This window comes from Ostrinia furnacalis, unplaced genomic scaffold (assembly GCF_004193835.3).
Source record: "Ostrinia furnacalis isolate ACB-3 unplaced genomic scaffold, ASM419383v2 OfSCF2680, whole genome shotgun sequence".
Lineage (NCBI taxonomy): Eukaryota > Metazoa > Arthropoda > Insecta > Lepidoptera > Crambidae > Ostrinia > Ostrinia furnacalis.
The window spans coordinates 3,024-27,659 of record NW_021132919.1 but is presented as its reverse complement, the minus strand read 5'-3'; the positions used below and the strand labels follow the sequence as shown (position 1 = coordinate 27,659).

At 42.0% G+C, this 24,636-nt stretch overlaps 2 protein-coding genes across 4 annotated transcripts in view; one reads left to right on the top strand and one right to left on the bottom strand.

The window, feature by feature from the left end:
• The window catches only part of FMRFaR (FMRFamide receptor), a 99,821-nt gene extending 75,664 nt beyond the window's left edge, over positions 1-24,157 (top strand). For all 3 annotated transcript variants that reach the window (XM_028309265.1, XM_028309266.1, XM_028309264.1), the window contains exons 4-5: positions 18,602-18,637; positions 22,576-24,157. In XM_028309265.1, the coding sequence (XP_028165066.1) occupies positions 22,664-23,941 (1,278 nt within the window). In that variant the 5' untranslated portion in view covers positions 18,602-18,637; positions 22,576-22,663 and the 3' untranslated portion in view covers positions 23,942-24,157. The remainder of the gene's footprint in view (positions 1-18,601; positions 18,638-22,575) is intronic.
• LOC114356152 (trypsin alpha) lies at positions 19,284-20,909 on the bottom strand. Its single transcript, XM_028309267.1, has 4 exons — positions 20,475-20,909; positions 19,942-20,116; positions 19,640-19,825; positions 19,284-19,560 (listed from the first exon to the last, which is right to left on the bottom strand). Exons 1-4 carry the CDS (start codon positions 20,846-20,848, stop codon positions 19,285-19,287), a joined length of 1,011 nt encoding a protein of 336 aa, XP_028165068.1. The 5' UTR covers positions 20,849-20,909; the 3' UTR covers position 19,284.
• Positions 24,158-24,636: the final 479 nt, after the last annotated feature.

Below are 24,636 nucleotides of genomic sequence, written 5' to 3'. Positions count from 1 at the left end.
TCATATAGTTCATGCATGCCAAACTGGCGCCCTCCCACAACTATTATTCGCGACCTTTCAGTCAGGGACCACCTACGCGGGCGTGGTCTTTGCTAACTCTACAAAACAGAGTATTGACACATTTTACTCTCAGTACAAACATGAATTTGAACCGTTTTTACTTTGTATGTCATTTTAGTGGCAAAAAATTGGCAGTGGTATAACTGTGTCAATATTGATTTCACGCTGAAAACGGGATGAATAATCTAAAAAGTACATATCGTGCATTACAAGAAATGTAGCACTACTGTAGAACTCTATAGCCGTTAACAAAAACTATACAAGAAATATTGTATCTAACAGAAAATAAATGAACAGTTAAGACATTTTTCATCGTATGCCTATGAGGCGGTAACGAAACGACCAAGTCACATATTTTGAGTAAGGTGTAGAGTTTGTGAATTTACCTAGGCCTTGTGGATTTAGGGCGTCTAGAGTTATAAGCTTGACTCTACATGAGATTTAATAACTACCTACTTGACAGTGCGGTGCGAGTCTAAATATTATGGTGTCGTCTTAGCAAAAGATTATATGAAAAACCATAGTTCTCCTTCCTCGTTGTGAAAAAAATATGTTTACTTTACCAGAGCAAGCCGTTAAGTTGTTTCAAATCACAAAAATTTTTAGTTACCTATATTGAATCAACTTTGTTTCTGTTATTTATTTTAGATAGGTACTGGTAGTAGGTACATAAACTCCGTAACTTCAAATATTACATAGCTCCCACAACTTTTTTGGGATATATAAAATACCGTCAAAGGCCCAAATCCAATTTAATTCGGATCGAGGATACTTTCGCTGTAGTATGAGTCGACATCGAGATGTAATCGTATTCAGTTTGGAAAGTTGTATGTATTAGAATTTGCATTTGTCGAGCGTGAATTAGTGTGGTTACTTGGATTTTGCATATGGTAATGCTGGTCCAGCGTGACGTCGCCAGCGCCCGCCCGGCCGCAGCTCAACGACATGCTAATGAAGGCTCCTCCAGCGCGCCCGCAGCGCCTCCGACGTGGCCTTCGTGCACTTCACGACCACGGCGACAAGCTTTTGCAATAGTGGGATTCGATCTGCATAATGCTTTGAGTTAATACAATGGTCCAATCGAAGCTGGAATTAATTTAACTGTAATAATCGTTCGATAAAAATACATGACAATAATATTAAGGAAAAATCCATAGGTACAAGCTATATTGCCCCCTTAGTGGTTGTCATGTTCAGATTACATCGGTCCGATCGTGTAATATTCGCTTTGTAAGTGTACACTCGCTGTCGCCGGGACTGAGGCCGCGACGCCGAATGGGAAATAAGGGGTTGAATCTACTTATGATGATAATAATACTCGTATAAGGGATGCGTGAATCTTGGAAACTATCTTATTGCCTTCTGCATACTGTACATTTGCTTCCTTTTACCTAGGCTTTAACTTTGCGACAATCCATGTAGTTGTTCGGTTATTTAAGTATAAATCCTAGTGTTAAGAGCTTTTCCACAGACAACGAGAAACAGTGCTTTTTCCTTTTTTGACAGTGAAACATCTCATAATACCTATCACTTTTATACATATTTAAGATTCAGAGCTCAATTCAGCGTCGCGTCGGTACAGTTACCTCTGTGATCTAGTGGTAAAACCATCTGATTCAGACGCAGAGGTCCCTTGTCCGATTTCCGGGTTTCCCAGTGGGATGCAGATTTTTCTGATCGGTTTGGCTGGTGGTATGGCTTGTTCTAATTTTACCTGGCTAGCTACCATAATTTTACCTAAGTCTCTAATGTTAACAGCATTGTTGTGTTCCAGCAGTTGGAGGTAAGATAGACAGTTTCTTTGTGGTTGAGGATTTCCACCACTTTCCATCAGGTGAGATGCAGGCCAAGAGGCTTCACGTTGTGCATAAAAAAATCCCCATACGAGGTAAATAGGTAGGTACGAGTATATGTAGCTTTAAGGGTTTAATAATGCTAGGTGTTGAGCTACCTGCATTGCAAACCGTATGACAGAGAGACAAGTGTGGGTGTTCCTGACGCACATTAATTACTAGGCGCGTCATTTTTCACGAGCATTGTGCCGGGAGACGGACGCTCGGCCGCCGGTCGTCGCCCATTATTCGCACGACTCGTCCACAATTTCACGCAATAATCGCTGCAATATTTGAAACGATTTGCAGCGAGTGAATTGGTTGGTTAGAATTTACGAGTAAAGCAATCTACAATTGAAATGCGTTTTTTTCATTTATTTATTTTATTTAAAATTAGCACAAATTATCTCTAAAAAGCAAACGTTTTCTTAATTGCTTGTTATTAGGTATACGAGCATGACACGAGAACCAATTGACAGACTTTTCTGCAACACGTATCACAATGCTATTTACTTACGCATATTGATCTTAGCTAATTATACAAGTCAATATAATATGTATTTCAGTAACTAAATAAATCATCACTAACCAATAACATTTAAATATAATGTCTCAAACTTATTACGTTTTAATTATAATTAAAAATGACTCAGACGAAATATGGTCAAAATGACATTGGGAACTTTTTGCCCCACTTTTCGAAAAGTAGCGGACACAAACGAAACCTATCACAGATGATACATACTAATATCCAATGAATTTCCGTGCATTTTTTTCTCTCTCTTATATGGGAATATTGAGAAAATGAACTTTTAATATTTTATTTTATTTTACATTTAGGTAACATTTTTGACGACCTCGGTGGCGGAGAGGCGCACACACCGGTTTTCAAGTTGTGCCGGGCCAATCCTGAGGTCCCGGGTTCGATTCCCGGCTGGGACAATATAGAAAACATTGTCTCTGGTTTAGGTGTGTTGTGGTTCGTCGTTCCCGATTTCCATAACACAAATGCCTTAGCCTTAGCTACTTATTTTGGGTTGGAGTAATATATGAGATGTTGTCTAATATTAATTGAAGTATTTATAATATTTTATTTATTTATATTATTTTATTTATATTTTTTATTTATTTATATTATTTTATTTACTTTTATTGGTTACTCTGCAATGCCAAACAACATAACATATAAAAATTACAAATCATTTTAGACAAATATATTTTCAACTTAGACTCGTCATATCTCAGAATTCCCATATATCACAACATAGCGCTTTAAGTGAATATACCTACAAGTATAAAGCTTTGAAATAAAATACGTTTCATCTTTGTCCGCCGTGGGGCATTTTCTCATATTAAAGTTCCCAATGTCCTTTCAACACTTCCACCATTGATCGGAAGTCCATTTGGTATAGACGGAATACTCGTAGAATGAAGGTCCAAATGGATTTTCAATAATGAAATCTCTCGGATGAATACAAACAGAGGTAACTAGTTCAGGAATACAATTTAGCGCTTACAGTTTCCTTCCACATACACTCATTTGGCGGGACCTGACTCCGCAGCCAGCTACGAGGCGCGGCGCCGCAAGGCCTCGTAAAAGTTCCGGAATGGGAAAAACGAACCATAAAACTCTGTATTCGATCTCTGGAATTCGGAAAGTAAAACGGGTTAGTACACGTCGTGAGATTTCAAGAAAGGTTTGCAAAAACAGAGGCCCATGTCGGGGCTTGCGTGTGAGAGATCCATTTGAATATGCACTGAAGGAAGATTAACGACTTAAATGATTAAGCTATTGGATTTATAAAATCTAGGTACCTACATATTACCAATATTACTGTTAATCTTGCTATGGAAGAGCGGTGCTTCCTAGCATAAGCAACATCTGTTGCTTAACAGGAAGCGCCAACAACTTTTAACTGAACTAGGCTAAGGCTGAGTTGCACCATCTTACTATAACTTTAATACACGTTAAAAATCTGTCGGACTCCATACAAAAAACGTCGGTTACTGTTATAGTTACTGTTACTGTTATAGTAAGATAGAGCAACTCAGGGTAAGTTAATGAAATTAACGAATTTGAATTTCAATAATACAAACCAATAGTAATACCTACTTAGATCAAATAGACATGAACAGAAAATATTTTCTTTAAAAACTAAACTAAGAGAAAACAGACCATCATCACAACAACACCACGATCCGTTCGTTAATCATTCTGTAACAGACCAAAATTCACGCCAGCGACGCTGCAGGCAAAAGCTGTTACCTATTACATTGCTAGAAATTCTAATTAACCAATTAACATGAAGCTGCCACACGGAACAATAACATGGTATTCGCGATATCATAGAGATTCCTCCACAAACGCTTCATGTTACGTGCACTGTGCATACACAATCGGCAGTCGCGCGTGCTGTGAGCGGTGAGTCAAAGGGCCGTCATTACGCGCGCCCTGCTCTCATTAGCTAAAAGGCTGGCGCGCGGCCTCCATGCACAGCAGCGACTTGCCAAATGCTCGCAGCCTACCCTGCGACTCGTTAGTCAATGGAATAGTCCTCTGAGCTGAATGCAAATGCAAAAAATATATTAGTCGTATTTCAGCTGCTGAGATACTAAAAATGAGAGCCAAAATAAAACAAAAGTAACTACATTACTGCCTTTGCCTATTTTCTATTATTATTTATTTTTCCCCGAACTTTATTCGATTGAGCGGTAATTCTATATAAACAGACGTGGCTTTGACCTATAGCGTGCGGTTTGGTTATTTATTAGTTTGTGAAGGGTCGAACGGAGTGAAATTGTATTACAGTTACAATAACCAAAAGATCAACATGTTTGTTTTCATTGACTGTAATTTGCCAGAGGAGGTAACGTGACAAGGAAACGGAGGGTAGGTCGCCTGATGATGCCGCTTTGTTTCCGCGTTTATCTTCTTATCTTTAAAATTCGACAAAATGAAGATTTCTACAACTTAAGCTAGTTGCAATATTGCTACCATACTCGTACTAGCAAACCATTACAATATACATATAGGTATTTTAGATGGTAGAAATATTTTATGTACCTAACCTAGGTTATAAAACTTACATTAGTTATTGCTACTCTACCTACTACTAAGCAAACTAAGAGGCATTGCTCAAGTCCACTTTTCAATTGTCAGCAAGTCAGGCCTTTAAGTAATAAGTTTTTGATTGTGTAAGAACAAAGATGTATGTATTGAAGCAAGAAATTCAAATGTTTTGTCAACTGTTGTTTAAAGCTTTCAGGAGTTTCCGAATTAAATCGAACAAGTTTACCGAGCAGCCTTTTTATGTCAATTTCCAAGTTAAGGAACCCTAGTGTTGATTTTATTTGCCATATGAGTTAAACAAAAAAGTTTTTTCTAAAATAGAGAAACACGGGTTTCAAGTAAAAAAAAAAGTTTTTTACAGGAAAGTACTACCTGTCAAGAAGCCGCTAAAGTAGGTACTGATTTATATGCCCTCTAATAAAAGCGGTTATTTGTACGTAATGGTTACTATTTCGGTTAAATGTGTTGCGCGTTGTTTCGCCGAATCTTCATCAGTAATCTCGTAACCGCTCGTTACGACTTATCTGCAGCAGCTGATGCCGGCGCCGCGACCACACTATAAATAACGTCTCCGCGTATCAGAGGCCGCTGCAGCCTTCCGGGGAGCCACTTGGAATTAATGGCACCAAACTTTTCTGGTTAGCTTCATGATTAAATACCAAATTATGCAAGAAATAGTGCGAGCTTCGGTCATAAGTAAAGTGCCTTGGTAATATTTTTTTCATCAAAGGATGATACATACTCGTAGGCGTGATTAAAAATATTTTGTCGGAAATGCCGATGAGTATATATATACCTAAATACATAATTAATATCTTTAACGCACACAAATATTAAGATTTTCGAAAACAAATTCTAAATACGGCTTTAATAACTTGTGCGTGTGAGTTTAAAATTATACATAGGGTATGGTTTACTAGTTTTGAAATACTAATAGATTGTTCAATGGAATGAATGAAGGAATTCTGTTACCTTATTATATATTATATTCTTTTAACTGTATATGCGAGTGTCGTATTCGTTTTTACATCGAGTTGACGTTTCTCCGCATTAGTCGATGCATTCCAGAGCACCTCTTTTCTTCTCATCTTTCTTTCCTCCCATTGTTCGTTTCACGTAATTCTATACCATAGAACATAATAAAAGTAACATTCAGAGATTAGGTTGAAAAATATCGGAATAGAGGGATTCCCTGTGCGCTAATAAAACTGTATTGCTTATGCAAACGGTCCTCGGCGGGCTCGGGCAATATCCGTGCTGTTGAACCGCGTGCGTGCGTGCGGCGCGGCGGCGTCATGGCGGAGACGACAAATCTCCCGCTGAGTTAATATCTTACGAGTCAAAGAATTCCATTTTCCAGGAATCGCAGCATTTGCTTATTGTTAAAGTGAATGAACCGCTCCATTGGATGCAAATCCTTACTTTTATTATTCCCTCGATCACGACTTCTGTCTTAGTTTAATACTGAGTTACATAAATTAATTAATAAAAAAACTTTGTGTCGTTAATATGTACGAGTATAAATCATTTGACGTCAGACGCCTCCTGCCTGACTGCCTAATTCCCGCGCGCGTGAAGTTATTAAAGGTTAGATGAATTCTCCATGTTGAAAACTATCTGAAACATACTTTGGTATGCATCAGGTCGATTGAATACCTACTGTCGTCGACCGTCGCAATCTGGGTGGACTGCGCGATCGCCGGCGAAGCAATTACGCGCTGAATGTGACAGCATGATTGGTGGCCGCCCGGCCGCCCGTCCTGCCGCCGGGCTGCACCGCGCGGGACGACTCCAGCAATATCTATTAATCATTACCACTCTGTCGCCCGTATTCACAAACATTACTACGAAGTCTCATAGTACGCGTGGACGCACAGGGTGATACACGAACCAATCACAGAGTATGTGCATTCGATTTGGTGCTCCACTTAAGCAAGCATCGTTTGTGAATACAGGCGTGTATCTGTGTCTCACTTATTGACACTAACACATTGTGCACCTCCATAATTGATCACATGTGCTTACTGTTAACTGCACCAATAGTAAGTCAAAGTATTTTTTTTTTGTTTGTATAAACTATTAAATAGTACAAATCGTCAAATATTTTGGTCTTAAGGACCCTCTAAATGTCTCATAATCTTTTTACCCGACTAGTAATAATAATAAATACACAGTAGTAGGTGGGTAGGTGCAATTAAACACCTGATGCCAAGCAGGATTACACAGCAATATAAAACTAGGCAGCTAATTCTATGTATTCCGATAATTAATCATTGCAGAGCTCATAACGAGCGGTTTGTGCCGAAAACCGTGATGTAGAGTTTTTTGTTTTATTAAAGAATGAGTTGCTTTTCTTCAAGAAAGGAGATAACACCTTACTGAAGAATTACAGACCCATCTCGCTTCTGAGCCATGTTTACAAGCTGTTTTCGAGAGTCATCACGAATCGTCTCGCACGTAGGTTCGATGACTTCCAGCCTCCCGAACAAGCCGGTTTCCGGAAAGGTTATAGTACCATAGACCACATCCATACGCTGCGACAAGTTATACAGAAGACTGAGGAGTATAACTTGCCACTATGCTTGGCGTTCGTGGACTATGAGAAGGCCTTTGATTCGATTGAGACGTGGGCAGTGCTGCAGTCTCTCCAGCGGTGCCGTATCGACTATCGGTACATCGAGGTACTAAAGTGCTTGTACAAAAACGCCACCATGTCGGTCCGAGTACAGGAGCAAAGCACGAGGGCGATTCCTCTACAGCGAGGCGTAAGACAGGGAGATGTTATATCTCCGAAACTCTTCACCGCGGCATTGGAAGACGCTTTCAAACTCCTGGAATGGAAAGGATACGGCATAAACGTTAACGGCGAGTACATCACTCACCTTCGGTTTGCCGACGATATCGTGGTCATGGCAGAATCGCTGGAGGACCTCGGCACCATGCTCGAAGACCTTAATCGAGTTTCCCAACAGGTAGGCCTTCGGATGAACATGGACAAAACGAAGCTTATGTCGAACGTCCATGTTGCGCCCTACCCGGTGTCGGTTGGGAGCTCGATTCTTGAGATTGTTGACAAGTATGTCTACCTCGGACAAACGATCCAGCTAGGTAGGTCCAATTTCGAGAAGGAGGTCAATCGTCGAATCCAACTCGGCTGGGCAGCGTTCGGGAAACTACGCAACATCTTTTCGTCCAAAATACCCCAGTGCCTGAAGACGAAAGTCTACAACCAATGTGTGTTACCTGTGATGACTTATGGCTCGGAAACGTGGCCCCTCACTATAGGCCTTATACAGAAGCTCAAAGTTGCACAGCGTGCTATGGAGAGGGCTATGCTCGGTGTTTCTTTACGAGATCGAATCAGAAATGAGGAGATCCGTAAACGAACTAAAGTCGCTGACATAGCCCGACGGATCAGCAAGCTGAAGTGGCAGTGGGCAGGGCACATAGTACGCAGAACTGACGGCCGATGGGGCAGCAAGGTTCTGGAATGGAGGCCACGTACCGGAAAACGCAGCGTGGGACGTCCACCCACAAGGTGGACCGACGACCTGATAAAGGTAGCGGGAAGGCGCTGGATGCAGGCCGCTACCAACCGTGCGATGTGGAAGTCATTGGGGGAGGCCTATGTTCAGCAGTGGACGTCCTGTGGCTGAAATGATGATGATGATGATGAAAGAATGAGATCTACATAAAATATAATGGACACTCTTTCTCATAACTTTAATTGTGATTTAAATAAATAGTTTTTTTCTATCAAAGACCAAAAATCACCCGCGCAAAGTTTCGGACCAAAGCTAATCTAGTTTTTAAAATAATATTTTATAATTAATATTAAAAAATACGATTTAGTGCTGAAAATGTCAGCTGCAGCAAAATGTTAGTCATACTCAAGAACAATATTGCAAAATGCTTCATTTTTCTGCGTAATTTTAACTCGCATCACAATCCTCAACCTCAGTCGGGTTATAAGGAAGAGTTTCTGTAATAAATCGAGTTATGACAGTTTTAACGTTCTCTTTAGGATTCCAATATGCCAAAGGTTATGAGGCATAAAAGATATAGCGCCACTACGCATTTAATATAAGGAACATTTCGATGCGATTCGGAGAGCAGTCAGCTGCACTACTTTGTCACCTCACCGCGTCCCCATGCACTGCAAATAATATTCCTATGAAGTTAAAAAAATATTTTTAATTTAATATTTCACAACAATGTTATTTTAAGATTAGCACCGGCAAACAGTAAGTGCGCATAGTAATAACGCCGTGTATAATCACGCAGAGTAACGGCGCCGTAACCGGAGCTATCTCAATGTACTCGTAGGTAGCGTGATACGTGCGGGGCGTGTAATGACGCGGCCTCGTCGCCACGGGCACACCTCGAAAACAACAGTCAATGAGCCTAGTTGCTAGCAAATAACGCAAACACGTGGGAATTTTAACTACATATTTTTAGTAGGTATTTTGTTCTTAAATGGTTACAATCACCTACACCTATGCATTCAAAAATCAAAATATTGTTATGCCTACTTGACAACATTTATGCATCTTACAGTATTGTGATTCCTGGAACGAAGTTGCGAGTACTCAAACAACTTAAATGAAGTCGCTGAAGTTTTTCTTATCTCTCGTTCACACAACTTCTTTCAATCAACCTGAAGGTAGTACGAGTATTTAATACTCCACCTCTTTTCAAGAACTAGAACTGGCTTACATTTTTCTAACGTAAGTAAAACACTGAACAATGAACATTAATGTATGCTGTTGTTAATTTTGTGTTTTACATTAAATCAGTGAAATTTTCTAGAAGAAAAAGTTAATGAGTACAGAACCCAGATGTTAAATACACAATTTACAACCGCTAATAATAACAGACCAACAGTTTAAGGCTGAGTTGTACCACCTTACTTTGACTTTAACAAATGTAAAAAATCTGTCAAACTCCATACAAAATACACTGATTATCGTTATAGTCACGGTTAAAGTTACGTAGTGCAACTCAGCCTAGTGTTTTTCCTTAGAGTTTACTTGTTAAGGATGCAGACCTAAACCTTGCTCTATTTCAGACTTCTCCAGTTAAGCGCCCATAGACAAAAGGTTAGATGTAAATCGCATCTGCTCGGAGCTCAGCGCGGCCGGCCGCAAACAATAATCGGCTCAGCGTAGCTTAATTACTAATAACCGATCGGCAACTGCCCGCGACGCCCTGTGCGCCCGCCCGCGACACTGCGGCCGCCCGCCCGCGACATTGCGGCCGCCCGCCCGCGACACTGCGGCCGCCACGCCAGCCCGGGCGGGCCGTGCTCGGCACAAACTGATTGCATTGACTTGCATATCAGTAATTGAATAGAATATGTTAGAATTTCCAAATTTAAACGGCGAAAAAGGCAAGAAAGTTCAAAGTTACTTTCATATCCATAAAACTTTTGATGAATAGATTAAGATGAAAGTTTTTAAAATCGTTAAAGTGTGGAAGTACTCGAACGTTTACAGATATTAACTCAGAGTTAATGACACCGACGGAGTGCAAATTGTGGGTCGCCTTGTAGAATGGTAATTATATGGTCGTAACGGCACTGCGCCGGCTTAGCATTCACTAGTAAGTGAAAGCGAAATATTCAACTGATAAATACATAATATTTGGCTTTATTTATTTATATTAGTTAATTTACTTTACTTTATTAACCCTTCTTTGCGTCGAGCAGTCAGGTAAAAATTTTGAGCCTCGATTCTTCTGTCTTTACTCACATAATATTTTTATATAAATAATAAACAAGCACACGACGTACGTTATTTACTGCTTTCGCCTAATTACAAAAGTTAGCGGCTGTCTCGCGGTGACCGCGGCAGCTGGCTGGCGTCTGCCGGAGAACTTTTAATGAAGAAAGAATGGCGCCCTTTATTCACACCCGCTTCCTTCTAGAATCTAATCGAGTAACGAGTACTCGATTAGTGGCCGATGTGGCGCCAGAAACTTTCCATCGAGTCGGCAGATCATCGCCGCGACAGCCCGACTGCCCACGCCGTGATCGGACACCTCATGCGAACACGGCATCCATCATAATATGTTGACAAGTTCTACATTAGGTATAATTTAACTTTATCAACTAAAATAATTTTCTCATAACATAGGTGATTGTTGATCCGTTTGCAAGCAAAATTTTGACTACTACTTTATCAATATTATAATAATTACTTCAAAATATTTATTAGGAACAATATGATTAATTACAAATACATAGTCGATATTTTATAAGAATAAATCATTGCAATTTTCAAATGAAGCTCGCGTTGCAAATACCTAGGTGGAACGATGAGAATGTCCAGTGCCTGTGCAGCGAGCAGCGTGCAGCGCCGGCGCGCGGGAATCACGGCGGCTTCGAGTTCATTAAGTGCATACCCGCTCGCCGCACGCAGCCCGGCAACAACGGCCCGTTTATATTGAGCATACACGCGGCCACGTGAATTCGTATGCGTGGACCCCGTTTTAACCCTTTAGGGATGGAGTTTCATAAAAATTAGTTCTTAGCTGATGTCTACACTCTATAAGGAACCTACCTGCCAAATTTCAAGTTTGTAGGTGTTATAGTTTTTGAGATTTCGTGATCAATCAGCGAGTGGTATTTGCCTTTTCATATAGTTTTAAACTTCGTTAAACTTTATTTAATTTAGCACTTAAAATAAAATATTTTCACAGTTATCTATCGCTTAATTCTTATATTCGCTTCGATTGTTTTCTGAAAAGCAGAAAATTACTATAATAGACACCCACAATTATTTTATTAATTACTAGCTTTCCGCCCGCGGCTTCGCCCACGTTGAATTTTATCTGTTACAGAAATACTTTATCGCGCGCGTCCCTGTTTCAAAAACCGGGATAAAAACTATCCTATGTCCTTTCCCGGGACTCAAACTATGTCCCTGCCAAATTTAATCAAAATCGGTTCAGTAGTTTAGGCGTAAAAGAGAGACAGACAGACAGACAGAGTTACTTTTGCATTTATAATAGGTATTAGTATAGATTACATACAGTGTAGGCCACCATAGCAAAAAAAAAAAATAGAACATAGACAATTTAGTCAGTCAGTTTCTGTTATGCTTACTGGTCTCCGCAGGCTGCGCCGCCGCACTAATGCCTGATATTAGTCCCCATCCCATTAAAACGCTGGGATATCGTTGAGCCTTGAACCGCGACCTCCGTTTACTTACAATAACTTACTTGAAATAATGTTAACATTTATTAATTCTGAAACGACTCTATCGGGAGTTCATAATGTTTATACAAAGTCCGAATATTAAATTCCGTATACTGTACAAAACATTCGCAACGAAACAACTACCCATTTATTTAGAATCCTGCCTTCCATAATGTTTATAAAAATAGTTTATTGATACCGGGCTGAGGTTGATCGCTTCATGCTACGCAGGTCACGTTTCGGAATTTAAAAATATGTCGTCGCAGCTCGGCCCAACGATTAGTATTCCGGGTTCGGACACGCGGCGAGCGCAGTGGGTCTAGACAAAATGCAAATTATAATCGCAAACCAGTCGAAAAGTGGTCGAAAAGCCCCTTTTTTGTATGGAGTTTTGACGGATTCGATTTTCGATTCGATCAAAAAGTGCGTTTTGTCTAGGGGGGCAGGTGAGCGCGAGCACTCGGAGCGAGCGCTAATAGCTACTCTGATGGACTACGGATCAATTGAACTCAACCGGCACTCTGTAATAGCATTTTTGGACTAAAGTACTCTAGTCTCTAGGATACCTAGGTATGGGAGGGGAAAAACGCCGAAAAGGAACGTTTTGTGCAAGCCGGACTAGGGCAAATTAACGTGATAAATAAATACAACCAAATGAGATAGGTACTAGTACTTTTGAGTATTATTAATTAGGTCCAAATTAATGAACAATGTAAGAACGCACGTTTATTAATTATGGAACACGTACGCAAATTCATGAAGCGGGGTAAATCATCATGTAGGTGTAATTACTACAGTTTAAACAGGACCCGCGTGGGGTGTGTGGGCTGGATATATTTCTAACATTCTCATTACTTCACGTACATCGTGGCATTTCAAGGTAGCGACGGAGAAATGGGTACTCGCGGTGCGTCCCGGCCTCCCGGCGTCACTGCCGCGCGGTATACAAACATCAAGCGAATGAACCCCTTGGCGGCGAGGGCAGCGAGAGCGAGTCGCCAATAGTTTGCATGCCGCATCCCATTCTATTAATTATGTTCGCGTTGCAAACTTTATGTACGTGTATACCATAATAATTGCATCAGCGCATACAACCATGCATAAAAAATTGTAGTACCTACTTTCTACCTACCTTACATCCAGTTAAGCTAATAGTTAGTATTAATTACTTTTTATAAAAGAAGGTTATATTTAAGAATGAAACTAGAAAATATACCTAATTATGTTGTTAAACTTATTATTACCTAGGTAATAGCTAACGAAATATGAAACTCATTGACAAAGAAATGCATAAATCCTATTAAACGATTTTACTTTGAGTGAGGGCACTCGAACGTTACTCGCTAGGAATGTGAAAGAGTTCGCAGTCGTATAGGATTGCTAATGGATAAATCGTGTAGTTTAAGCGCGACCAAAACGCGTCATTAACGCCGATACATAATACTCATAATGTATGATGTATACGAATAGGCTTCGAAGGTTGCAATTGAGTTTATTTTATTACTCGTATAACCAAATAACGTGTTGTTCTGTGAAATAAACGAATGTAGGTAATTCCCGTTTTCGCAAAATTTGTCATTAATCTGCTACTACTGATTATAGACTGATAGTTCAAGGCCTATAACCTTTTCACAAAAATATTTAACCGATTTGGAGCATTAGTTCCTGCGATTCGTTCAATCAAACTAACAATTGTTTACTATTTAACCACTGGTTTCTCAGTTATTAGTGCAAAGTAGACGGATCGAAATTTGGAAAGCGATTCTGTTTCAGTAGTCGCAAGCGCCTCCCGCGCACGCCGCTGCCGCCGACCTCCCCTCTATTTGCTCACAGCACTGAGTACCTTAGGTACAATTGTTTACGCAAATCACCAACCGTTAAAACGTTAATTACCTCCGCTTATCTACGACCATCTCCGTTTCGGATTATTTAATAGCCAAGGAGCCTCCAGATAGCACTGATGAAGCCAAGTAATTGGATTATCAATTTTTACTCTCTGTAAATTACTTTATCTGCCCTTTAGGATCGTGAGTAAACGTTATCTACATTGAAATTAAGGAGACTCGGACTGTTAGGAACGAGAAGTAAATAAGCGGCTTTGCTACGATAATAAATCAATTGTATTCCGTAGCAATTGTCTGTCGTAGCATGAACGCGTCGTAGCAAGTATGCTACGAAACCTGCTTCGAGATCTTCATACACTGCATTGTAATAAATTATTGCATTATAAAAATGTTAATAATGCATCGGTTTTTTTAACCATATTTATTTATTACAATAATTTTATTATATTTGTATTGTAAAAAATAACAGTGGCAAATATTATGTAATATAATTTTTTAATGCATAACATGACAGGTATTTGACCGCACCCGGTGTTAAGTGAGATGCAGTCTAGGATGGTACATATCTGCCCTGTAAGTGCCTATTCACTCTCGCCTTAAAAAGGCTCGGATTATAGTGTTCAGGAAAGACAGCAGCAGGAAGCGAATTCCAGTCCCTAGCTGTTCGCATTATAAAAGAGTTACCGAAACATTTAGTGCGAGCTATAATGTCGATGAATAATATAATCGAATGCGCGTATATTTATTTTACACGTACAGATTAAAAAAAAATCTTTTCAACAGATAAGATGTTGTATATATTATCTGTGATATTATCTAGTAAAATATACGAGAGTACAAAAAAAAATAAAACCGACTCCAAAAAAACCTACACTAAAACGTAGAAAAATTATTACTAATTACCTACTTATTTATTAGGACGAATTATTAATATTTATGTAGGTATACCATGATTGATACTTTTGGAGTCGGTGCAGGCAAACTTTACATGTTTCATAATCTTTGCACCGACTCCAAAAGTATCAATCATGGTATACCTACATAAATATTAATAATTCGTCCTAATAAATAAGTAGGTAATTAGTAATAATTTTTCTACGTTTTAGTGTAAGGTTTTTTGGAGTCGGTTTTATTTTTTTTTATAAAATTTTACTTATTTCTTGCTTTTTAGTTAACTAATTATTACCTTGATGTTACCACTGAAGGTAGGCAGTACACTGAGACCAAAAAAAATTGGTATCATACATAATCGGCGGAGATATTGCGTATAAAAAAGTTCATCCCCAATTTTCCACCCTTGGGGGTGAAATATTTTCTTCAAATTCGCATGAAACCACCCTTTTCATAATGCCTATTCAACAAAAAAATAATCGTTCAAATTGGTTTATAATTGGTGGAGATATTGCGTATAAAAAAGTTCATCCCCAATTTTCCACCCTTGGGGGTTGTTTTTTTTATTATTAAATTTAAATGGGACCACCCTTGAGGTATTACCTATACGCCGAAAAAAGATTTGTTCAAATCGGTTCATAATTGGCGGAGTTATCGCGTAACAAACATAGAAAAAAAAAAAAACATACGGGTCGAATTGAGAACCTCCTCCTTTTTTGAAGTCGGTTGAAAATAGAATATTATTTCCTGGCTATCACTGCGTCGTCACTTCCAACCAGCAGGGATTGTTAGGGTGTAAAGACTTTCATCTTACATTGATTTAGCCGACGTATTTTCCATGGATGATGCGATTTACAGGTCGAATTGGGTCGTAACGATCCGCAAATCGATTCGAGTGAAGAATTACGCATCCTTGTGCCGAACCCGATGCCGGGACATAAATCACTTTCGCCGCCCCGCCGCGACAATTTCGACCTTAGTTCAATAGATTATCGTTTATTTTTGTGCGGTGCGAAGCTCTCTCATTACGGGCCCTCACGAGCGGCATATTTTGCAAACGCTCCGGATATTCTGCCGCGTGTGAGCGTCGCACCGCACTCGGCCTCGGCCTGGTAGCGCCCACCCGCAAATAATAAACTGGGACTCACTCTACCAGCTGGAACTGTATCAATATCACCATCTACAGGGATAACGCATAACCAAGTAGATTCCTGCGGCGCTGGAGCGGAGCGGGAGAGGTGATTTGTGGTATAGTAGCAAGCCGCCGTGTGACAGCAGGCGCGAAGTACCACGGCATTATTTTATAAAACTGATCTTCCAGCTCGCAAGAAGAGAGTTATAATGTAATTAACGATATACGTCAATAGAAAAAACGTTGAAAATGACATTGGGAACTTTTTGCCCCACTTTTCGAAAAGTAGCGGACACAAACGAAACCTATCACAGATGATACATACTAATATCCAATGAATTTCCGTGCATTTTTTTTTCTCTCTTATATGGGAATATTGAGAAAATGAAGTTTTAATATTTTATTTTATTTTACATTTAGGTAACATTTTTGACGACCTCCGTGGCGGAGAGGCGCACACACCGGTTTTCAAGGTGTGCCGGGCCAATCCTGAGGTCCCGGGTTCGATTCCCGGCCGGGACAATATAGATAACGATCTTTTCACATTGTCTCTGGTTTGGGTGTGTTGTGGTTCGTCGTTCCCGATTTCCATAACACAAATGCCTTAGCTACTTATTTTGGGTTGGAGTAATATATGAGATGTTGTCTAATATTAATTTAAGTATTTATAATATTTTATTTATTTATATTATTTTATTTATATTATTTTATTTATATTTTTTATTTATTTATATTATTTTATTTACTTTTATTGGTTACTCTGCAATGCCAACAACGTAACATGTAAAAATATCAAATCATTTTAGACAAATATATTTTAAACTTAGACTCGTCATATCTCAGAATTCCCATATCTCACAACATAGCGCTTTAAGTGAATATACCTACAAGTATAAAGCTTTGAAATAAAATACGTTTCATCTTTGTCCGCCGTGGGGCATTTTCTCATATTAAAGTTCCCAATGTCCTTTCAGAAACAAAATCTGCTTGCTATTTTTGTAACTCGTAATCAATAAATAAGGTAATACCACAGATAATGTAATACTCATTCCAGTCGCGTGAGGATCAGGCAGGTAATTTTGTTAACATAAATAACGCGAGTCCGTTGCCATAAAGCGACGGCAGACTTGGTTCGATAGTAGCTGAAACCTTCGGCCGCTGAACCTCTTGATCTTGGTTACATTTTATTATTGCTAAGTGTGTACTCGGAAGGGCTCACGTTTGTTAGTTTCTAGAGTCAGCAGGGCCCGTTTCACAACGCGTTTGCAATCTGTTTTGCGTTCTCCCGTATCACAAATAGGGCTTATTTTGCGATTCTACGAAGGAACGCGGAGCAGTAAGCTTTGTTTGCGGTGCTCATAAATTGTTCTACAAATAGAGATTTAGATAAGGGTGGGCAAATTGAGCGCCTCCTGGACCGCGCCATTCGTTACTCGTCCGGTACATTTGCTAATCAATTTACACAATACGTTTTGCATAGGCCGGCCATTACGCGCCTTAATTAACCCTAACTCAGACAATCCCTTCTAATGGAAGGAAGTTCCAATTTAAATCGAATGAAGATTTTAAAAAAGTGTCGTCACAATATACATGCAAATGAAACTCCCACTGCGTCCGCCGACGCGCTCAATCTCACGCGTGGCGCTCCCCGGCGCTGTAATCACATAATCATGTACATATACTCATTAAGAATCTGCATGTAAAGTGGCACCCCATCAAAAGCTTCGTCATGACACGTTGACCTCTACCAAACAAATAAGCAGTTCTTAGCAAAGTATAGAGCAACGCAATTGTGAAACCGTAGCATAATAATATAATAACCCGTAGCCAAAACATTATCGTAGCACGTAGCAAGCCCCACACTTGTGATTAAGTTTACCTTACGACTAATTTTAGAGTCCAAATTCTAAACTTTTGACAGGCGCTTGTTTTATGTATTCGAAGTTTCTTTGGCCGAGTCCGAGTGAAACCGCCCAGCGCGAGTTTTTAAAGCAAAAAGATGACCATCTTTCCGCAGCCTTAAAATTCAAAGTGAAAACATTTTCTATTAGGTAAAGACTGAATAACAGAAGTGTCTTTATATTATAACTTCGGTGAACGGAAAATAAATAGCGCCGTTCATTTACGTTAATTTCCGAAGTGTGTCCGCCGCGAGCCCGAGTCGGAGCTACGATATGAAAAGTTCCGAAGCAACACAATTAATTGTTCGAGCAAAACTGTAACTAGTTTACTTGCCGCGTTCAGCAAGTGTTCGTTTGAAAGTCACCTACTTCGCTACTTCGATATTAATTAATGTGAAAATATTTAAGAGCGTTGATTTCTTCAAAAGATAAAAGGCAATTTGTATGAATGAAAGCGGTTACTTAGTTTAAACCGCCAACTGGTTGAGCTTTGATCAGTACCGGTTGAGTTTTATCCATAGGTTTTATCACACCATAATTATTCCAAGCTTTTATTTCCAAAGCTACAAACAATACCGCAAAAAACTTCGATCCGAGTAACTCTTTTTTCGGGTATGACGCTACAAATAAAATTTTGTGGAGTTGGTAATGACCAGAGCGTTACTTGTTTCAGGGACAAATGCGGCTCCGGCGGCAACTTCTTTTAACGGTAAGTCAGTTTATTGAGTTGGGTTCTTTTTATTTCGCCTCTTCCCAGATTTATTTAATATCTGGGGGCACGGCAGTGCCCCCGCCAAGTCGAGCGCGAAGNTTTATTAAGCCTACAATTGACTGGCAGATTGGTGCAATGGTGTCATGGAGCACCTGGTTTTGTACCCTTCAACGGCCAAGTCACACAACATTAACTATAATAATAAAGAAATCGCAGTAAAGAACCATAGACTTGGCACGACTTTGTCTTGATTTCATTACTTTTTAGAGATAAACAAGCAGCTCCATCGAGACTTGGCTAGTTTTTTACAGAATGTTTTTGGTGGGATTTAATATACTCTTAGGCATAGTGTGCTTAAGATTTTTTTTCTTATAATTTATTCAAAATTTTCTACCAAGTTGTAGGAGTATTATTATAATTTTCTTTTGGTAGATAAATAAAATAAAAAATAAATAAATAAAAATAAAAAATAAAATAAATAAATAATTTTCTTTTGGTAGGTAGCAAAATTTTCAAACAAACATGCTGATTATCAAATTAATATCCTTCGAACTCGAAACAAACAAACTCAGAACAGTAATAAAACAAAAATAATTTTCAAATAAATCTATTGACAAAATCATTTAAAACAAAAGTGGGAGCATTCACCTTGCCGGCATGATCGTCAGTATCAGCGGCAAGAAGGCGGCGGGCGCGAGCGCGCGCGGCGGCGCGGCGCCGATCATGCGCATGCGCAGCGCCGCGTCCGTGTCGTGGATGGTGGCGTTGATGAGGTCGGCGTAGTTGTACAGCGCCGTGAACACGCTCGTGGCGCCCGCCGCCGGCTGCAGCGCGCCGCCCCCGCCGCCGCCGCCGCCGCCGCCGCCCGCCGCGACGCCCGCGCGCGCGCACTCCAGCGGGCCCATCGACGTCACGCCCACCTGCGCCAAACACAGACGATGCAGAAGGCCGTGGAGTCGGTCACGCCGGCGACAGTGAGCAGGGCGAGCGCCGCGTCACCTGCACGCCGCGGTACAGCACGGGGCCGCCGGAGTCGCCGGAGCACACGCCGCGCGCGTCGCGCCCGCCCGCCACGCCGCACACGCAGTGGAACCACGCGCCGCGCTCGCAGAACACCAGCTGCAGCTTCACGCTGAACAGCTCCTCGCCCAGAATCGAGCGCTCCGTTCGTCCAAAACCTAGAACCTGACAATAAATAAGAAATAATAAGTTACTTCATAATAATAAATCACTTTGGATGCATGCAAAATCGTCGTTCATTATTTTGTCACGAGAATCATCAAGAATGGGCTCGTGCTGACCTCCACCTCCTCGTTCTTGAGGTCGACGGGGTTGTAGAGGCGCATGGCGCGCAGCGGGTCGGCGGCGGCGCGCGCGGCCAGCGCCATGGCGGCGCGCGTGCGCACCAGCCCCACGTCGTGGTGCAGCAGCGTCACGTCGGGCCCGCGGCCCTCGTCCTCCTGCACCACCTTGTAGCTGCGGTAACACACGCTCTCAGCGCCCGCCGAACGAACTTCGTTAAGCCTCTACTGGGCTAGGACTACATTAATAACTATCTAACTGAGATGGCGCAGCGACCCAAAGTGAACCTTGGCCTCCGAAATTAACAACTTACTAGAATTCAAAGCAAAAAGTTGATAGATAATTAAAATGATACTTTTGTTATAAAATTAACAACAGTACATAAATCTGTACTGTTGGCCGAGATAAAGAAAGAGGCACTGTACGGACGGGAGGCAGTGCAGAGAAACTACGGGACAATACGTATACAAACATGGCTATCAGCACTGAGCATGGACTATGAACGTATCGCAGTATTGTGACGTCAACCTACCCAGGATGCCTGTAAAGATAATGGACAGCCGCGACGTCCCCGTCGGGCGAGGAGGGCCGGCGCGCGTTGAACTTGACGTAGGCGACGCGCGGCGACACGCAGTGCGCGGCCGTGAGCGCCCAGCGCGGCGCCAGCACGGCGGCCGAGCAGCGCGCCGTCCAGTAGCGGTCCAGCAGCGCGCACGCCGCCGGGAAGGCCGCCAGCTCGGCCGCCGCGCCGCCGAACACGCGCCGCGTCGCCAGCTCGCTCTCGGCGCTCCACAGCCCCTGGTTGCCCATGCTGCGGTAGAACCCGTAGCGGCTGCCGTTGGCCTGGCGCAGCGCCGCCGCGCAGCCCGCCCATGCGAGCAGCACCACCGCTGCGGCTCCTAGCATTGCTCCTGCACGCACGCACTACTAAACAAACACTGAAACTTCATTTTTAATCGCTTCTTAGTTGACGTAGGAGTCACTATTGACGTTTGCATGACGGGAGACAGATTTTTAATAGATATTTGATCAGTTTTCATCATGGAGATTTTATTCATTCATTTTTTTAATGGAGCCCTATGCTTACTGCTATAAAATGGCAAAAGTAAGCCAAGTATTGCACCTCCGACCGTTACATAATAATGCCAGCTAAGTGTGGATACTCCACCACGTTTGCCTAAAACGAATTGCTGGAAACTTACCTGTGGTTCACAAATTATGTTGAACTGAATTGTGGATGTAACTGATGTAACTAACCAAACCGTTCAATCAAGTTAAATGTATTTAAAATAATGCTTGTTACATTATTAGCCAAGAAAAAATTGGCCAAGTGCGTGTCGTGCCACCGATAGGGTTCCGTAGTTGTCCGTCATTACCACAATATACACGTATTTCAGAAGGAAGCAATTACTTCATCTAAAGTCACTTTTCATATTAAATTTTCTTCTAAGGTTTTTTACTGCTTAAGAAATTCTATAATACATGAGTCAAATAACTATTACTCTTAAACTAAGTGATGTATCTTAACCGTTATAGTTTTTCTTAAAAGTTCATGAAAAGCATTATTATTATTATAGCCTGACCAGGAACATAAAAACCCTGGCATAGAGGCGCGTCAATTGCATTTGATAGTGCAACACTGAGTACAGTCGTACCTGTGTTAAATTAATAGGCTAACTTTATGTATCAGGATTCAGGATTACGGGCTAATTTGATATTTTCATAAATTAACGAAAAAATATAATTATAGGTAACCTGGTTTAAATAAATTAAATGAAACCATCAATCGAGCTGGTAGGATTTATTTTATTATTCATCAATAATCAAATTCAGAACTTGAATATTCAACTGCAATGTCTGCTCATGAACGCTTCAAACTCGGTACTTCTTTCCTAATTCCATAAAATTCAACACGACAGTGACAAAATATTTTAAAATAGGTAGCTGAAACAAACCACAGCTAATTTTCATAGTGGACTGTACTACATATACGATAAAAATGTCAGTCAATTTGACAACCTTTGTCGGAAACATTATTCAATGAAAATATTGTCCGAACCCTTAGTATTTCTCTTCGACAAATACTTTAACACATTGTGAACCACTTTTCTTTCACGACTATAAAAAGATTTTAGCAATTTAATTCACAAAATCAATTGCGCACATTTAAAATAAAGTTTGTTTACACTTTGACAGCAATAGACTGACATGCAAGGTGACATGTCAATGAAGTTTTCAGTTACTGTTGCCATTAAAAGAAATTAGTACCATTAGTTTTCCGCAACATGGCGAGGGTTTTTATGTTCCTGGTCGGGCTATACGAATTTTCCCAGATTTTTCAAGCCAACAATTTACTTTTTAGAGGGGGGGGGGACGTATTTTTAATAATAATAAATAGTTTATTCATTAAAAATAAGAGCATTACAAGAACTTATTATGCTAGAGTTTACATATACGGTTCATAGTCTTTTGTAGCCTGAGCTAGGTTAAAAACCTGTGTTTCAGTAGTATTAAATATTTAGGGGGGAATAATTTCGAACTAAGTAGGTATATTTGAACAATAATAAGGGAATTATAGGTCACAGCAGCTAGAATGGTACAGACATTTACAAGAATAATTTTGTTCCCCGCAGATGGCGAGGCGGAGCCGGCGCGGCCGCGCGTGTTGACGCGGCGCTGCGAGATGCGCGCGGGCGCGGGCGGCGCGCGCGCGGGCGCAGCATGAACGCGTCCGAGGGCTGCGACTCCGACTGGGGCGTGGAGGAGTCCGACAAGCTGTTCCGCTTCGTGGTCAACGGCGTGCTGCTCAACTGCATCGGCGCCGGCGGGCTGCTGGGCAACGCGCTGTCCGTGCTGGTGCTGTCGCGGCCGCAGATGCGCTCCTCCGTCAACTGCCTGCTCGTGGGGCTGGCGGCCTGCGACACCGTGCTCATCCTCACGTCCGTGCTGCTGTTCGGGCTCACGGCCGTGTACCCCTACACGGGCCGCCTGCGCTTCTACTACTACCACATCTGCCCCAAGATCACGCCCTACGCGTACCCCATCGCCAACGCGGCGCAGACCATGTCCGTGTACCTCACGCTCATCGTGACCATCGAGCGCTGGGTGGCCGTGTGCCACCCCTTCCGCGCCAAGGCGCTGTGCACGTCCTCGCGCGCGCGCCTCTACGTGTTCGGCACGGCCACCTTCGCGATCGCCTACAACTTCCCCAAGCTGTTCGAGGCCGAGGTGTACGAGAGCTCCGACGCCGGCGAGCTGGTGTACTGCGTGAAGCCCGACGAGGAGTTCCGCACCGAGGCGTACGTGGCCGTGTACATCCACTGGATGTACCTGATCGTGATGTACATCGTGCCGTTCTCGGCGCTGGCGGCGCTCAACGCGTGCATCGTGCGGCAGGTGCGGCGCGCGCAGGCCGAGCGCGCGCGCCTGTCGCGCGTGCAGCGCCGCGAGATCGGGCTCGCCACCATGCTGCTGGTCGTCGTGCTCGTGTTCTTCCTGTGCAACATCCTGCCGCTCGTCACCAACTCGTTCGAGCTCTTCTTCGAGAACCAGCTCGAGAAGCTCGACCCGCTGGTGAAGACGAGCAACCTGCTGGTGACCATAAACAGCAGCGTCAACTTCGTCATCTACGTGATCTTCGGCGAGAAGTTCAAGCGGGTGTTCCTGAAGATGTTCTGCAGCGGCGGCATCTGGCGGCGCGGCACGCGCGACTCGCCGGAGCACACGCGCGACGACTCGTTCGCGTCGTGCGGCGAGCGCGTGTCGCTGCGGCTGGCGCGCAACGGCACGCTGCGGCGCTCGGAGGCGCGCTCGAGCCGCAGCGCGACGGGTGTGACGGGCGCGACGGGCGCGACGGGGCGCGCGCGCCGCTCGCCCTGCCCCGCGCCCACCGTGTACTACCCCGCGCCGCTCACCGAGCTCACCAGCGCCTCGCTGCAGCCCGACACGCCGCCGCCCGCCGCCGCGCGCTGGAACGGCCACTCGCGCGTGCACTTCTGAACCGGCTCGAGCGTCGGCTGTCCGGACGAGACGTCACAGACTATTGAGTGGCATCTGTGCTGCACGTGAACTGTAAACGCAAAAAGTACCGCGAAAGTGCGAGGACAACTGTACAAGTGATAAATGACTAAAATGCCACTTTGGCGATTCTGTACTCTGTTTCTCAATAATGTGACATTCTATGCAGGGATTTGAGAGCAAGCCACGAGGTTTGACCACTCTTAAAATAATGTTACCTTTATCAAATAATTGTTACTGATAGATAATGTATTGTTTTGTAAATAGTTACTTATTATCTCGTTACTGATACCTCATGTGAGCGCGAGCAGAAGCCGCCGAGCGGCCTCGATGTTTCTCAACAAATAAACGTTTTATTTGACTCTATTTATTTATATTTATACTTTGTGAACTAGCAAATCTACCCGATTTGTATTGAAAAATTAATCTTCTGACTGAAATATCTTAATTAGGTAACTGAATTAAGTATGTGTACGTAAGTATAAATGAAGTAAGTATAAATTACCTAACATTTTTACCATTCTATCCGTAACCTATAGTATCAATAAATATACTCGAAAATCAAAGTAAACTAATTGGTGTTATTAAAAAAAACTTCAACAGACGTTAAACACGTCTTTAAAATGATATATCCATGCTAAATGCCAATTTAAATGAGATATTCATGGTAAGACCAC